The following is a 16,084-nucleotide window of genomic DNA, read 5'->3' on the forward strand; positions in this document are numbered from 1 at the left end:
AGAAAGGCTGAAACTCGTTTGCCAGAATTTGAACATAGGCATACAGGTTCCCCACAGAACTCTACAGATCTCCCAATTTGCGTATATAGCCAAAGGGGATCAACCTATTAATTGTGTTTCCATCCCATCTCCCCAATGTTCTCTCCCTGTATTCACCACCCTGTTTTGCACCGTGCTCTGTCACTTAGTAACTAGGTTCAAGCTATATTAATCCTATAGATATCAAAATATGTACATACAAGCCACTGTGCACTTTTCTTCCCTAATTGGTTCATTCATACTCTTGTTTTGTAAAAGATAGACTGAAAAAGAACTGTCAAATCATGTTTTATAAGTCCTTTCATTAATAACACGTCATTGTATATTCCTGTTTAGTTTTTTAAATGTAAGCGGGCAAGTGCCAGAATGCAGTGCAGCTAGAGTTTTCCACATTTACTTAAATGTAAAATTGCTGCAAGTGCTTGAACTCGTGTATTGCGACACGAATAGGGATGGGCTCCTCCATATCATGGTAAATTCTTAACCTTAAATACAATTGTAATACTACTACCTTAAAAAGTGAACACGTTGGGCCTCATTACAAGCATGGAGGTCCGGGAACTACGGTACTGGTAAGCATGCCGGTACTGTAGTTCCCGGAGCGCCATACTACGAGCTGTGCTAGTGGGCGCCTGTCAGCCCGCCAGGTCTGACCTGGCGGCCAGAGCGGCACCCGCGAGCCCAGCACGTCGGATGCACCGGCACCACTCTGAATGGTGCCGGTGCATCTGACGTCCCATTCCCATTCAGCCCTGCAGGGCTGAATGGGGGTGGGGAGTCCCTCATTACCGGCACCTGCAAATGGGCAATTACCAGGTCTGCCAAACTCGGCATGACCCGGTAATTGCCCATTCGCGGGTATCAGAAAAAAAATAATTGATACGGGCAGCAGCCGTGCCTGTACTACAGGCACGGCTACCACCAGCCTCGTAATGAGGCCCAGTATCTTTAAATAAAACAAATGATTCAGAGTTTTACAATAAACAGCCACACGTGCTGCTAGATATACCTTTTTTTCTTGCAAGCTGCGACTCACACATATTCTTTTTTCTACACACACCATTATCGAAAAACGATGACAGATGTAGCTTTGTTTTCACCATTCTGATTCATATCCTACAATTACCAGCATGCACAGTAATGCTAACCAAAATCAATCTAAAGGAACACAGTGAGACTGAAACGATCATAGCCCCAGCTGTGTTTCACATGGCATGAAGATGTATGCACTCCTTCCCTTTGTAGCCAGCCGTCATGTGTACCTCTTGTTGACAATGGTCAGAGCACACATTTCCCATTTATCTTTGTTATTGATAGCGAACCCCTTGTTGAAATACTGCCCCAGGCCCATCAAGCCCAGATGCAGCCCTCCTCTCACAGTGCACACAGCTTTTGAATGTTTGCCTTGCAGGAAGAGGAGAGGAAGGGGACAGGGGAAGAGGTAAAGGGACTTCAGATACCAACATTTTACAGTGTTTTGTGTAGGGACACAGGTCCACTTTATCTTAGCGCAGGATCGAGTGGTATCACCACTAGTGCATACATTGATTTTACTACAGCCGTATGTTGAAGTCTCCCCTACTATCAGATCAGGCACGCTGGTGGCAGAAGCTTGGTGGCACATGGTCAGAAACAAGCATACAGATAGCTGGCTCACCAACCATTTTTGCATGCTAAATTCAGCTAACTACTAACAACGAAATATACATATTCCAAAATCTGAAACATACATAAGATCCTTCTCCCTGCTTTCAATATACAAACACAACTCCCTCCAGAGAAATGCTTGGGTCATTGGTAGCAGCATATCAGTAGCACAGGAAGGGTTACTAATATTAAGAGGAACTTTAAGGTAAGCACATCTCTTTTATTTACGAGTGGAAATAAGTATGGATTAGACAAGGACACCTGTTTCAGAGTTAAAATATCATTTTACCCATATAAGACATTCTAGGGATAGTGATGACATGTTACGTCTCTAAGTGTTTCATTTTATTTCCAACTTAATTAACATAGGAGAGATATGCACCTGTTTCTTATGTGGGTCCTAGTCAGAGATATTACAAAAATACCCACAATGATCTAAAAAAAGAATACAATTATATCAACATTATGAATGGCTGGGTCTGTGTTGTATCACCCTGTGTTAATTACACAAAGTCACTCACAGTTCCCAATGTGTAGCGCAACTTCCTGATGACAGTTTTCCTCCTGTCTGTAATGGGTATATTTTCAGGCTTCATTCATTATTGTGACACACCCCAGCCACTAATGGGGTGCACGTTGGGGTGCCCATATAGACAGCATCAGTTCAGGCAAGAGCCCACCAAAGGCTCCAATCTTGCAGGCACTCAGCAGAGGCTCAGGTTTCTCAGTAGCCAACGACAGACTAAGGTTTGGGAATTGTGTAGATCTTCACTTTGACTACAGCATCAGGACATCACGACAGGTCTCCCCCCTGCCAACTTAAAGATGAAACTGTGTCCCAAATATAAAGTCCTTTCCTCTTTCGTCTGCTTTTCTTCCTCGCACAAGTTCCCAGGGCTCTTGCGTCTTCCCTCTGGGTACAGACCTAGCCTCCAGCAAGACAAACTCATATTGCCTCTATCTCTCTCTCTCTCCATTGACCTCTCACAAGGGCCACAACCCCTAATAAGTCGCGGGTGCATAGGTCATTTCCTAACAACATCGGGGTGTGTGATGATCTTCAGCCTCTCTGTTATTCTACCTCAAGATGCCATTGGTATGGTGACACAATATCCTCCTCCTCCCCCTCCCTCTCTCGTTCCCCCTCCCTCTCTCTCTCTCATCCCCCTCTCACTGTGTCTGTCGTCACTCACCTCCGATGTAAATGTTTCCCCTTCTCTGCATCTCTCCTACTCCTTGATGTGTCTCTCATCCACCTCCAACCTCTTCTGATCTGTCTTCTCTTTCTCTTGTTTTTCTTTGATATTTTCTTCCTCCAACTCCAGCCTCTCTCATATCTTTTTTCTCTTCACCATCTCATGCTTGAGTTCTTTTTGATACAGAGACATCCTTCCCCTCACGCTTCCTTCTCTACAGGGGATAAGTTGCTCTTCCCACCATGTGTACGGTATGATGCCAAGACCTCAACAATCTCACTCAAGATACTGGGCCGTCTAGCTCCTCTTGGCTTGCATGGGTACCTCTGGCAGAGCTCTGCAAGACATGTTTGCACTCCAGAACAGAAACAGAGCTTCTATAATACTTACTGAAGCAGGCACCTGTTCATTTATCTTGATTGGTCAGGTGGTTCCTTGCAGTGAATTGTTTGGGAATCACAATTGGAGTGTGATATAAAGTCCGATGGCCATTCGGAATTCATTTCATGCAGTCTAGAAGTGTGTGTTGGGTGATGAAGGGGTTCACATCTCTCCTTCATTTAGTGCCTTCTATTCAACTAAAGGGGTTACCACCTTGTGAATGTCGAATCCATGTGGCAATCCTGCTTTACGCATTTCTTAGGAATTTAAAGTTGGTGTTTGAACAGGATTTAAGGGAAAATGATTATTGTTCTTTTATAACGTGTTTACCAGGGACCAGTTTCTAAGCGCTAGCTAGGGATTCAAACCTGTGTTGCTATGCGTTGTCTTGCTTCCAAGACAAACACGTTGCCCCTGACCTATCCTCCTGGCACTAAATCTGTTGTTTACGCGAACTCAGCTGCTTTATGGAGGTGGGTTTCATGCCCAGTGAGAGAGTGGTATTGTTTGTGCAAGAAGAGAGGATTGGATACCTTTCTTTCACCCCAGACGAGTTTTTAGAGTACCTTGCTTTTGTTCTCTTGGGATAGTGGCAGATGAGTCCATTTAAAGTGATGGCTTTTCTCCCTAAATGATCTTTCAAATGTTTGGAGAGGGCTTTTCCTGCCACCCGTTGGGACTGCCGGATGTCCTGGAAAGAACTGCCTGGAATTGTTCTGACTCTATCACTCTCTTTCCTCAAGCACCAGAAGGAGGGGTTCCTGTGAAAGTGATGGGGTGGGTTTTTCGTGGATAGTGGAATTATGGAGATAGGACTCTCCTACCAGGGGCGAGATTGCAGAAACTTTGCACTGGTTCAAGTGCAAGGTTGCACGGTATTAGCATTGGGGCTAAGTTTGCTGTATTTCTCAAAACACTGGGGCATATTAGAAAACCATACACCATGACAGGTGCAATGTTGCATGTTATAAGCACCACGGCAAAAATTGCCCTTGTGCAAAAAAGATATATTTGCCCTGCATTTTTTTTTTACCAGGGAAAGGCTTACCCTAGAGCTAATACCATTCCTTATTAGCACTAAGGCAAACGTTGCCCTGGTGCAAACATGCATCCAAAATGCATCTTTTTTGACTAGTGCAGTTTTTGCCCTGCTGCTCATGCCCAACAAACCAATGAACCCACGGACCAATCAAATAAAGTACAAAAAAATGTTATTTTTTTTCAAAGCAAGGCCCAAATCTAAAATTCTGATTAAATCTATTTTAATATTCAACATATATAACACCCTACGTACATCCACATCAATGTCCTACTATGACCTAAAGGCTGAGAGTATCAACCCGTTGCCCTCAAATGCTAATGATCCTTAATGACAGCATTCATATACGTTTTTCAATATCGTATCACTCTTGGATGGTCAATTCCTCGAATCTTCCAAGGGGAAGCCATGGGCAGCCATTTTGGATAGGCTGAGAATAATTAAATACACAAAAGGAAGCAGGTGTAATTAATGTGTCTGTTCTAATGTGTCTGTTCTAATGTGTTCTAATGTGTTCTAATGTGTTGAAGCACACAAATGTGTACTGAAAATCTGCAATCTGCATAGATTCATTCATTAGAGATTGGATCAAGAGGAATGATTGAATCCCCTTGGAATATTGGAGGAATTGACCATCCTAGAATGATAGGACTTTGGACAACGTGTATTAATGCTGTCATTAAAGATAATTAGCATTTGAGGAGAACTGGTTGATACTCACAGCCGTTAGGCCATACTAGGAAATTGACCTAGAGGTACAATGTAAGATGTCAATGTCCTAAAGACCCTTTAAAAAGTTCATGTGACTGGACAGTGGTTTCACGTTAAACGAAACATGTTGGGCAAGCATGAATTAATGTGTTGACACAAGACACTGAATATTAACCATCTAGATGTGTGTAGGTCTTGTGAAAACTGTGGACTAAACCAATATGAATTGTAGCATTGAGAATATTTTTCATAAACTTGTATTTTAGGCGGGTATGAATGAGGTGAGTGTGGGGCTAGAGGGCACTGCGTGTAGTATCTATTTTTTAACAGTAGTCCACATTCATGTGTTAGGGACATTGCCTATGTATTCAGATGTGTGCTTAGGGTGTTATACATGTTGAATTTTAAAACAGATTTAATCAGAAATTTAGATTTGGGCCTTGCATTGAATAAAGACATATTCTGTACAGTATTTGCGTGGCCCTTTGGGCTTATTGGTGTGTTGAGTGTGTACCAGTTCAGGATTAACCCATAGGTTCTTAATTTATCCTGAAGTCTCTGTTGAGGTTTTGAGCTTATAACATGCCAACATGCCCCCAGAATCTCTTGGCCCACCTTATCTGGTGAGTGCAATGTGTCTTCATCACGATGCAGGCCCATTTAGTTCAGAGGAATCTGATGGCAGTATTGGCTCACTTTAACATAGAGACCACACCTTTATTTATGCAGAGCATTGATCCATAAGCAAACATAAGGGATTTGGAACTTTGTATGTGCTAATAATTGCATTTCTTCTTCTAATTGTGAGCCAAGGTTATACATAACATTGTTTTTATTTTATTTTAGGAGCTTATAGCGAAGAAGACAATAGAAACAGTGGTGTAAGTGGCGGTGTGCTCTTGCAGAAGCAGTTACGCTGTGGCTGTTGTTTCCAGGTTCTATTGCTCGGGGTAGTGTACTATACTTTCAAAGCTGCTTTTCTAACATTTTTCATGGTATGACATATGTTTATGACTGCTTTTTAGGCAAGTGTCGCAAAGCAATACACCCCTCCTTTCCAATCTTCTGTGATGCCCCTGTCTTTAATTGGAGGAGTAAAGACAAGAGAAGATGTCTAGATGTCTTAATCACTCCTGTTTCTGGTGTTTCAAGAAACTGAATAGATAGATAAGAGGTTGTAACTTTTTGGGAGGGTTTGTAGGTAGCTGAAATATGATTCTAACTTAAATATCCTTACTATATAGATGTTAATTCTTGTTATGATTGCAACTTCTTTATTTGTTTGTGAAATATAAGTTAAGCATAAAAGGAAAAAAAAAGATATGATTTTCTCTTCTTCTTACAGAGTGGCAAAATCGAAAGAGCAGTATAGCAACAGCATTTAAAAAATCAAGATGAAAGACATACAAAATCCTGCTCCAAAAAAGAAAAGCTGTGGCATTTCCAAACTTAAGGTAAACAGATTATATCCCGTTAATTATCTTCCCTAAGTACCAAATAAGACGGTGGGGCTCATTCCGAGTTTGGAGGCAGCCGTGGTGCAATTAGCACCATGGCTGCCTCCAAACCTGAGTCTGGGTTCTCTGAATGGGGGCTTACCGGGTCATTCCAACCTTGGAGGACCCAGTAAGTCCCCATTTAGAAAACCATTCCCCATTCCCATTGGAGCCCCCATAGGGCTCAATGGGAATGGGGAAGGAGCTTAACGGGTCCCGCTAAGAACGGCTGGTTAGAACAGCCGTTCCTGGTGGGACCCGCTAAGAGACCTCGAAATGTGGCGGTAGGGGGTTAACGGCACCGGCATCCTTACTGGTGTTGTTAACTCCCTACTGCCATACTCGGAATAAGGCCCAGTGTGTCAACGTTATGCTTCCATTTTAGCCTAATTCTGACCCACACATATCTTGAGCACTTAGAAGATGGCACTGATTTAAACACACTAGAACATTGGATGTAAAGATAAATAAATAAATAAACAAATAAATAAATAAATAATCAGGGTTTTAAACGATCAGAAAAAAACACAAGAGAACATCAACGAAATGGGAAAACAATAGTGTGGCTTAAGAGGTATAAGGAATTGGAGCACCAGAAAGCATTTAAACAAAATTGTGTCCGTTTCAGAATCCTGCATCAAGATCTATAGATTTGTTGGCATTTTGAATCTATGGGGCCTCATTACAAGTTGTGCGGAATGCGTTTAACGGCGCCGGTAATGGTGCCGGCGCCGTTAAACGCATTCCGCACTATTACGAGGTCCCCCTCGCGGGACCCGCTCTGGATGTCTGGTTTATCCAGACGTACATAGCGGGTCCCGCGAGGGGACCAAGGAGCTAACAACGGGCCCTCTTGTAATGGGCCCGTTGTTAGCTCCCTCCCCATTCCGCCCTATGGGGGCTCGAATGGGGAAGGTCCAGGTCCGGGTTCCCTGAATGGGGAAATACCGGGCCCTCCATACTCAGAATGGCCCGGTATTTCCCCCATTCAGGGAACCCGGACCCAGACACGGTTTTGGAGGCAGCCATGGCGTGCTCAGGGAGACCTTAAACTGGAATGCGTTTACAAATCGCTGCGATCCATGCAAGTCTGTATGGCTGTGAGCGGAGCGGATTCTGCAGCCTTCATTATCTGAGGTCTGCGCTGGGCCAGGGAGGAATCAGACATGGGCTAGACCGCACTGTGGTCTGCCTTCAGGAACGCCAGAGAAACATGCCTGTTGTGCTTGCAATTTGTAGCGCGAGCGCCGCTGTGAACTCACTGCGCGTGCAAACATGTTTGCTTGGGTGTGTCCTGGGTGTATTGCTGGAGCTTGTGTTGTGGTCCTCCAAGCCTTCTGGGAAGTGTAGTTGCCTTATTTGATTTTAGTGGTGATGGGCTTGCATAGTCCTTGTAGGTCTTCTACATCTACAATAAGAGCAAATATGACGTCTGCTATGAGATGCTTTCAGTTTTGTTTCAGCAGTTTGTTTGAACATGATGCTGGCTACCTGTCTTCCCCTCTTACTTCTGACACCTTTAACCATGCTTTACTGATATGTTGAGCTGCTTCTAAGATGTTGTCCCCATGATCTTCGCCATAGTTTTCCCTATGGGGGTATTTCTGTCAAGAGGCAAACAACAATTGAAAAATGATGTCCTGTAGGCCACACCCTATGCTGTGCTATTTAAAGGGAAATTGCTTCTGCTCCTGGTGCATGCAATGTTATGTTGGGGATTTCTATATAAGGTACCCAGCGTTGAGAAACAGCATACGACTGAAGGTGAGTTGTGTATGAAAGCAGTAAAAAGGGTACCCAGAAATCGAAGGTTCATACAGTAGCATTTCAGAGATGCAACTGTATAGGATATTACTGTTTGCAAAAGAGGATCATGGTATCAATAGGAATTGAGCAATGGTTGCATCCCGTCTGATTTGAAAAAAAGAGGGACTGGTCATTTCATTATCTGTGGCCATAAACCAGGGCGCTGTAACGTGTGGCTCTCCACATAATTTAGCAATGACCCCCATGATCTGTTACCATTGACTCTGCAGGACAAATCATCTGGACATCCACCTGGAATAGACCGAATAAGCCGCTATTGTGTGTTCCTGTTTAGGCATAGTTATGACTTCACTCCTGTCCAGGACTCCAGGGGGTGCATGGAACTCAAGAAAGTGATAATGTTTAATTGACATGGTTAGATCTATTACTGCAAGTCTTTTTAATGGCAGTGGTCATTAATAGATTGCAGAGATCACCACATGGCATCTTTACATTTACCAAATGAATTAATCAACCTGCTGGCTTCTGTGATGGGCAGTGTAGATGAAGCAGGAAGTGATTAATATAATTGAGGTTTCATTGTACCTGAACAACTTGAGGCATTCCATGAAGTACCGCTTTGTCAGGATAAAAACATAATTCTGACACTGATATCAGCATATATGAGAGGACACATACCTAAACTGCATCCTGGAAGTTGGACTTTAGCATGCAAGTTTTGAATTATTGTAGGCATTTACACCCGAATGTTTTAGTTTTATGGAGATGTGGATTTTGAAGTATAGATTATAGTTCATTTGGAGTCTATGGATTTGGCAATGGATTGTGGAGAAACCATACAATACCATAAGTGGACATCATGTTTCTACCACAGGGTTTATTCAGATCATTGTTGCAAAGTGGAAAATAAATGATACAATGACACAGACAGAAAATGTAGTAACATGTATCTATTACATGGTGTGAAGGGTCAGTAATGCAAGGCAGACCACTGCTTATACATTTTTCCGAATATTACATTTTACTAAAGTAAACAAATGACAATTAAGCCTTGATTGCCTTACTCTACTGAGGAATTCCCTACCTAGGGCCTGATCACGACTTTGGCGGTAATGCCGGCAGTATTACCGCCGGCGGTATTAGCCCTACCGCCGAATTCCCCGGCGCTAATAGCGCCAGATCACGACTTCGGCGATAACGTAATTCCCCATTCCCCATTGAGCCCATTCGGGAATGCCCCATTCCCCATTGGGCTCAATGGGGAAAATTTGCGCTCTTACCGCCGGCGGATTTCCCATCTGTCAAGGAATTTGCTGATCTTGATAATAAATCTTGCTCAGACAGGGTGGAAACATCACCCAATAAGAAGGTCTGAACATTTATGGACTGCAGGACATCATAGGTCTCTATCTCTAAAGTTTCAAGGTTTTCCACAGGTAGCAATAAGGCATAAATGTTGTGATTTTATTTATATGGAGCCTTCACTAAAGATACCTCTATTAGCTGTTCCAATGTTGTATCACTCTCTAAATCATCAACTGGAACAACCAAAGGCTCAGTTGTATTACAATTTCCTGTTTTCTTAGGAAGAGGAATCTCTGACATTATAGACATTTCTGAAGTTGTGCTTCTTCCTGTATTAAGCTCGACTCATTCTGTGTTCAACTGGATTTAGATATTTCCTCTGTTACCCACTGTGAGTCAGACAAAGCAAATTCTGCCTGCCCCCATCTCAAATTGCATAATCTGCATCTCCTTGTCTAATAGCACTGGAACATAGAGTTACATGGGGTTTTGTATACCAAAAGTCCAACCAGCGGGCCTCTCTCAACTTGTGCTAATTTATATGACAAATTCAAAAGGGTGATTTTTATTTATTTCTCACCAAACAACAATGATAGCACCCTTAACATTCCCTTTTCTCTATCTTCACTTATGGGCATAAGATAAACAGCCATCCCTGATAGAACTTCCACAATAAACTCTAGGGAAATGATGATTTGTCCCTACTGGGTATTTGATAAAACTGGTGAAAGAAGAGGATATCAGTGTTACCCTCTGCTTATTTCCTAGTGGGAAGAATGTCTTGGTTGGTTAGGTGTAAAAAAAAAAACATCCAAGAATGGGGATAGAGAAGGTGTTCACACTTTCTTTCTAGGGGTTCCAGCCCACTTGTAGATAATCTAACTGTTTTAAATCTGTCTTCCGTTATAAAAGGTGTAGGTCTGGACCATATACTGGGAGATGTGATGTTATTCTCCTTACTCTCAGGTATACCAACATTCATCATAAGGGGCCCAATGATTAAAAGGGACTTCTCTTAACCCCCTAGTTCTTTTTATGGAGAAGGAATCAAAGCTCCTTTCCTCCCTTGTAAATGGGGTATCAGAACCAGGTTGTGTTGGAGAAGTACAGGTGGTGCGAGCAGGAGGAATATGCTCAGACCAACCCCTTTCTGACTCGGCTTTAGTTTGATTAGAGTCTGCCAAATACATTGTGGATCCACAGTTTGTATCAGCTGATTCCGATCCCACTCCTGAAAACCATATGTGAGGGGTCAGTAATGCGAGGTGGACAACTGCTTGTAGATTTGTCCAAATATTACATTTTATTAAAGTAAACAAATAAAATTAAGCCTTGCTTGCCCTACTCTACAGAGGAATTCCCTGCCTGGTATAGAAGCTAAGGGAATAATATCTAGTATGGTTAAATTGACCCTCACACAAATGAAACCCATGAAATAAACAACATTACCCTAATATCTAAATTACCTTTTCTTATCCTGGGTAAGATCCCTTCCCCAGGTTTCAACACCAAACCAAAATGTTCTTCAAAGGAAAAACCCAGTCTTGAACAAGTTCTTGATACTTCTAAGTTAAAGAAAAAGTTCATGAAACAAAAATCAGCTGGTAGCAAATCTGTGTTTCTGGATGTGAGATCCTCTTCCACCTCCCAGAAAAGAAATAGCACCAATGCTTTTCCTGGTTAGGATACATTGTTCCTCCTTCAAACAACTTGTAAAGGTTTCAACAGAAGATGTAATATTTCTCAAATGTCAACATATGAATACTTCTTCAGTTCAGCTTTAATTACAACTGTATGGACTTATTCAGTTCAATTTTTGATACAACTGTATGTTGGTATATTTGTCAGGATGATGTTTTCTCTGTGCTGCGGCTTCAACTTCGACGATCACACGTCTAATGTTGGTATTATGAGAACAGCCACCTTTGTCCCAGAGCATGTTATTACTTCATACCACTTCAATGTGACTCCTACTGTCAACAATTTTTATACCACCAAAGATTAAATGTTAACACTACAGCTCAGTACTTTGAATTATTATACAGATTTCAACAGGATTTGCTTCAACTTTTACAGGTGGGCAAAGCACTCTTCCTTTTGATGACTTTCTAAAAAGGAGCAACCTCTTTTCCTCTCCTGTCTTCTGCCACTTTACTTCAGAATATTCTTCACAATCACTTAGTTCCCTCTTCCCCAAATGTGCTTACACCTTTTCTGCCAGTGTGTAAAAACAAGAGAAAAATGGAGGCTGAGTACCACAAAGGAAATACACCAAACACGGGCTATAAAGATTCACAGATCTTTTATTCTGCACAGTTACAAAGAAACATAGATACAGATAACTATCTGGCTCTCAACAGAATATCGAGGCTAAGTACCACAACGGAAATACATCAAACACGGGCTATAAAGATTCACAGATCTTTTATTCTGCGCAGTTACAAAGAAACATAGATACAGATAGCTATCTGGCTCTCAACACCCCGCAATGAGTACCAGCCCGTCAAAGAGAGGAGAGAGAGTGCTGGACATCTAAACATTCATACTTTTATGCAGTTTTCAGAAATATTGTCCAACCCCTCTACATGTTAATAATTCGTGGTCTAGAGTTTGTGCCTAGTTCACATACAGCTTATACAATAATATGCAGAAGGATTACATGAGTTTGTTTTTCCATCAAGTTACAATGGCGATGTATATTCTCGGATCACACAGTAAGCCTTAGTCTATATCCCTTCACAATGTAGTTCGGCCTGTGTCCACGCTTGGCGTTTGCACTTCATTGTTACAGATGTGTATTCGCGGATGAGGCTTGTTAGCGCAGACAATGCTAGGACAACAGTTCACATATAGTGCAAGGCCTCATTATCTAGTCGAAACAGTCGGCCCTTGGATAGTCTAACCATTAACAGAACTCAAAGATCGGGAGCTTGGTTGCAGGTTGAAAACACAGTCCACCATTTTGGAACAGAGAATGTATGAACAGAAATCAAAATGGCTGACGATTCTAAAATAGCGGCGAAGTCAAAAGGAGGCACTATATGATTTCCGTTTAACAAGTGATCAGCCCAAGTAATTACCCACAAACTGTAGTGCCACTCTTTCAGCTTCAGGTGATAATGCCACACTTTTATCTTAGGACACTAGACTGTTGACAACTTCACAGTGGAGTTACATGGCTCTTTAACTCTTTCCAAGGTGAACGTCAATATGCAAAGGGGGTGCCTCTTGGCTTGGGCAATATGTGCTCTTCTCTTGGCTAATTTCATCTCTTTACTTCTTTGAAATAGTAAGAATGTCACTTCTGTATATAGTATAGAATTCAAACTTTCAAGCTTAAACACAATTGGGCAGATCTCAACCTTTCATAGATTTTGAAGTTTAAAGTTGAAGTAATAATTGTGTTTCCATGTAAAGTTAAAGGACAAACTCTAACTTCCTTTGGGAAACAATTGGGCACACACAACCTTCCCTTGATGTAGTTTTTACACTTGGTTACTTGTAACATGTATATTGTCAGTATTCGTTTTTCGTGAATGTTATAGAAAATATTCCTTCTTCTTATTTGAGGACATGCAACCACTCCATTAGTCAGAAACCGTGTTTAAAGACTTCAACAATGGAGTTTAAGGACTACAGCTCTCATGTGAGTAACATGTCTTTCACTTGAGTGCCACAATTCCATTGTGAATGATACTTCAAGTATAACAAACAGCTTTCACTCTCTAAACAAGATGCAAGTCACTTAGGAGCTGGTTTTACTTGCTGTGTTTTACTTGCTGGCTACAAGGACACTGGACACTACAAGGACACTGCTTTTGCCGGTTGCACTGCTTTTCCAAATTCCTCAACCACTTCTGCTATTTCTGGCTCACGGGGAACCCACACCCTTCTCCAGCACGGGAGCCTCCGGTCCAGCCACTTGAATTGGAGTTTCATTTTCTCATTAGACCCTCAGCCTGACTTCTGCTTCTCTCCTTAGTCTCCAGCAGACTTAGAGTTCTGCAATCACTGCAAAAAGGCTCAGATGGGGAAAACTCAGCCTCCTGAGTGTCTTCCACTGCAATGTCACTGTCCTTCAGGTTTGGGAGAAAAGAACTCTCTTCGAACGTGCAGGTGAAATCTGCTGTCTCCACGTTCCGGCGTCCCTTCTGCACTCCCACTTCCTTGTGAATTAACATCTGCGATTTCTCCTCTACTACTACTACTACTACTACTACCACTACTACTACAGCCAGCCTTCAAGCTCCCATTCGAGAACCTTCTACTTCTCTACTCAGGGGGTCTTTTATGCCTCCTATACTTAGTAATAGGCTTCAGGTGTGGTCTATTAGTCTCCATTGCCTGACTACTGAAATGGCTACTAGGGTTAATTGCCTGACTGCTACATTTGCATGCCTATTTAGGCCTCTTCCTCGTCTCAGTACCTCTAGGATTCTGGGACTTGTATTTTGTCTCAGCAAAGTTAGTTTTCTGAACTTCTACATTATTTATGAGGGTAGATTTTAGTCCCTTAAGACTATGAACAGAGGAGCTGTGAAAATTAGTTATTACAGAAGACAATGGTTTATAGAAGACAACATTTCCATAATACTTTACATTGTACCCTTGGGAATAAGGGTATTTCTTTTGGTGCAGTTTGTTCTGTTTTTATAACCTTCGGTTTCACAAACTTAGAGTTAATATGAGGTTTAGAGACATTCAAATGACAAAAAGCCATGACCTCTTTTGGTACAGTTGTTAGAATCTTCCTGTCAGAGGAAAAATACTGTGACTCATCCCACGGAATTCCTCACCACCATGGGCCCTGTCTGTTCTCAGGTCATCCTCCCTCAGTACACCACTTCCAGGGTTGGGATCAGGAAGCATCTTCCTTCCCCTGGACAACTGGGAGGAGATTTTAGGCATGGTTTCAGTGAGAGAAACATAGGATTCTTCACAATGGGCAGTCAACTGTAGTTTCGACAATGAGGGCATTTGATTGTCAACACTCCTGCCTTCTTCAAGACCCAGAATGTTCAGATACAATGTAGATTATTTAATAACATTAATCAAGCCTATCAATATATTAACCAATTGCATGTGAGGAAGGGTTACATGATATGTTTTTATGTTTTTTAACACAAAGAATCAATGAGTAAACAGGCTCATTGATGATACAGACAAGTGTGGCCCACACTGTGTGTCTGTGTGTGTAGTGTATGTGTGTTTGTGCGTAAACGTGCATGTGCGCATGTGTACAGGTGTGTGTATGTGTGTATAGCTCTGAACAGGAGAATGTTTGTGGGAGTTGAAGGGGTTAGAGCAGTAGGGTTGGGAGGTAGTCAGAGAAGTGAGTGAGAGGATAGTGGCTGTGAGAGGGGAGGAGATAGTGATGAGAATAGAAGGGGAAAGGTGTGAGTGGGAGAGACAGGGTGGGGTTAGAGGAGCAATGAGTGGTGAAAGAGTGAGGAGGTGATACGAATAGAAGAGCTAGGAGGGGTGAAGGAGTGAAGAGGGGCTGAGAGCAGAGGAGCAAGGAGGGGTGTGGAGATGAACTAAGAGGAGGTAGCAGATTTTGGAACATCGAAGGACGGGAGAGTGGGACAGAAGGTAAGGAGATCCAGAGAGTGGGAGGAGAGGGGACATTGGATTAATGCAGGAGAGAGGAGTAGTAAGAGCATGGCAAATGGGAGAGGGCAGCGGGTTGAATGTGAGAAAGGAACAAGGTGCCTACAATTGGCAGAAAGAAACTGTTGATTCGTTCAACGTCGGAGAGGGCCAGTGAGTCATGGCTTTGGCCTTTAGGCCATCATCAAATCTAGCAATAGATAATCGGTCTTACTGATTGCTAGTTTGGAAACCTGGGGTTTGGGGTTGCATGGGCTGGGAAAGGAAAGGAAAGTCCACGAGAGACGAGAGATAACTCCCATTAGTACAGCACCCCTTTTCTAGAATGGTGCAATATATGCAACAATATATGCAACACCCGATAGATTGAACAATTTGCTTATATCACAACTGAACCATCTGCATATCTCAACTTGTTTACGAAGAAAAAAAAAACTTCAACTGTTTCCCAATTTCTGTGAATTTTTAAGGCCATCTTGTATACATATCAGCAGCCTACTTATTATTGGCCACAATCAAGAATCTAACTATGGAAACTATTTGAATGTAAGATTTGTGCAGGATGAAGGAGACTACAAGTGTTCTGCCTATGAACAGGGGTGTGAGAGATGGCTGCAGCCTTTACCCGCTAGCTGTGCTCAATTTATATGAATACGAAAGCAGAAGTTGTAATGGCTTTGAAGGCAGAAACACCCATCCTCAGCATAGAGAAGTTAGCTAATCTTCTATTCGCTTGTGACGAGATCCTTATATCAAATACTCCTAGTGGCCTTCAAAGGCAACTTACTGTGTTTAACAAGACCTGTAAAGAAAACAGCCTGCAAATGAATGTGTCAAAAAGAAAATGTATGATCTTCCCTTCTCAGAAAAAGCTAAAGTTAAATATAATTTGA

General features: G+C 42.2%; 1 protein-coding gene across 4 annotated transcripts in view; it reads left to right on the forward strand.

Annotated features, from left to right (window-relative positions):
- LOC138513507 (solute carrier organic anion transporter family member 1A2-like) overlaps nt 1-16,084 on the forward strand; it is a 646,238-nt gene that overhangs the window by 146,314 nt on the left and 483,840 nt on the right. For 2 of the 4 annotated variants that reach the window (XM_069628422.1, XM_069628425.1), the window contains exons 2-3: nt 5,860-5,963; nt 6,359-6,467. In XM_069628422.1, the coding sequence (XP_069484523.1) occupies nt 6,408-6,467 (60 nt within the window). In that variant the 5' untranslated portion in view covers nt 5,860-5,963; nt 6,359-6,407. Of the gene's footprint in view, nt 1-5,859; nt 6,009-6,358; nt 6,468-16,084 lie in introns of all 4 variants that reach the window. The other 2 variants (XM_069628423.1, XM_069628424.1) reach the window with 2 other exon arrangements.

This window comes from Ambystoma mexicanum, chromosome 12 (genome assembly GCF_040938575.1).
Source record: "Ambystoma mexicanum isolate Mex_15411 chromosome 12, UKY_AmexF1_1, whole genome shotgun sequence".
In the NCBI taxonomy this organism is placed as follows: domain Eukaryota; kingdom Metazoa; phylum Chordata; class Amphibia; order Caudata; family Ambystomatidae; genus Ambystoma; species Ambystoma mexicanum.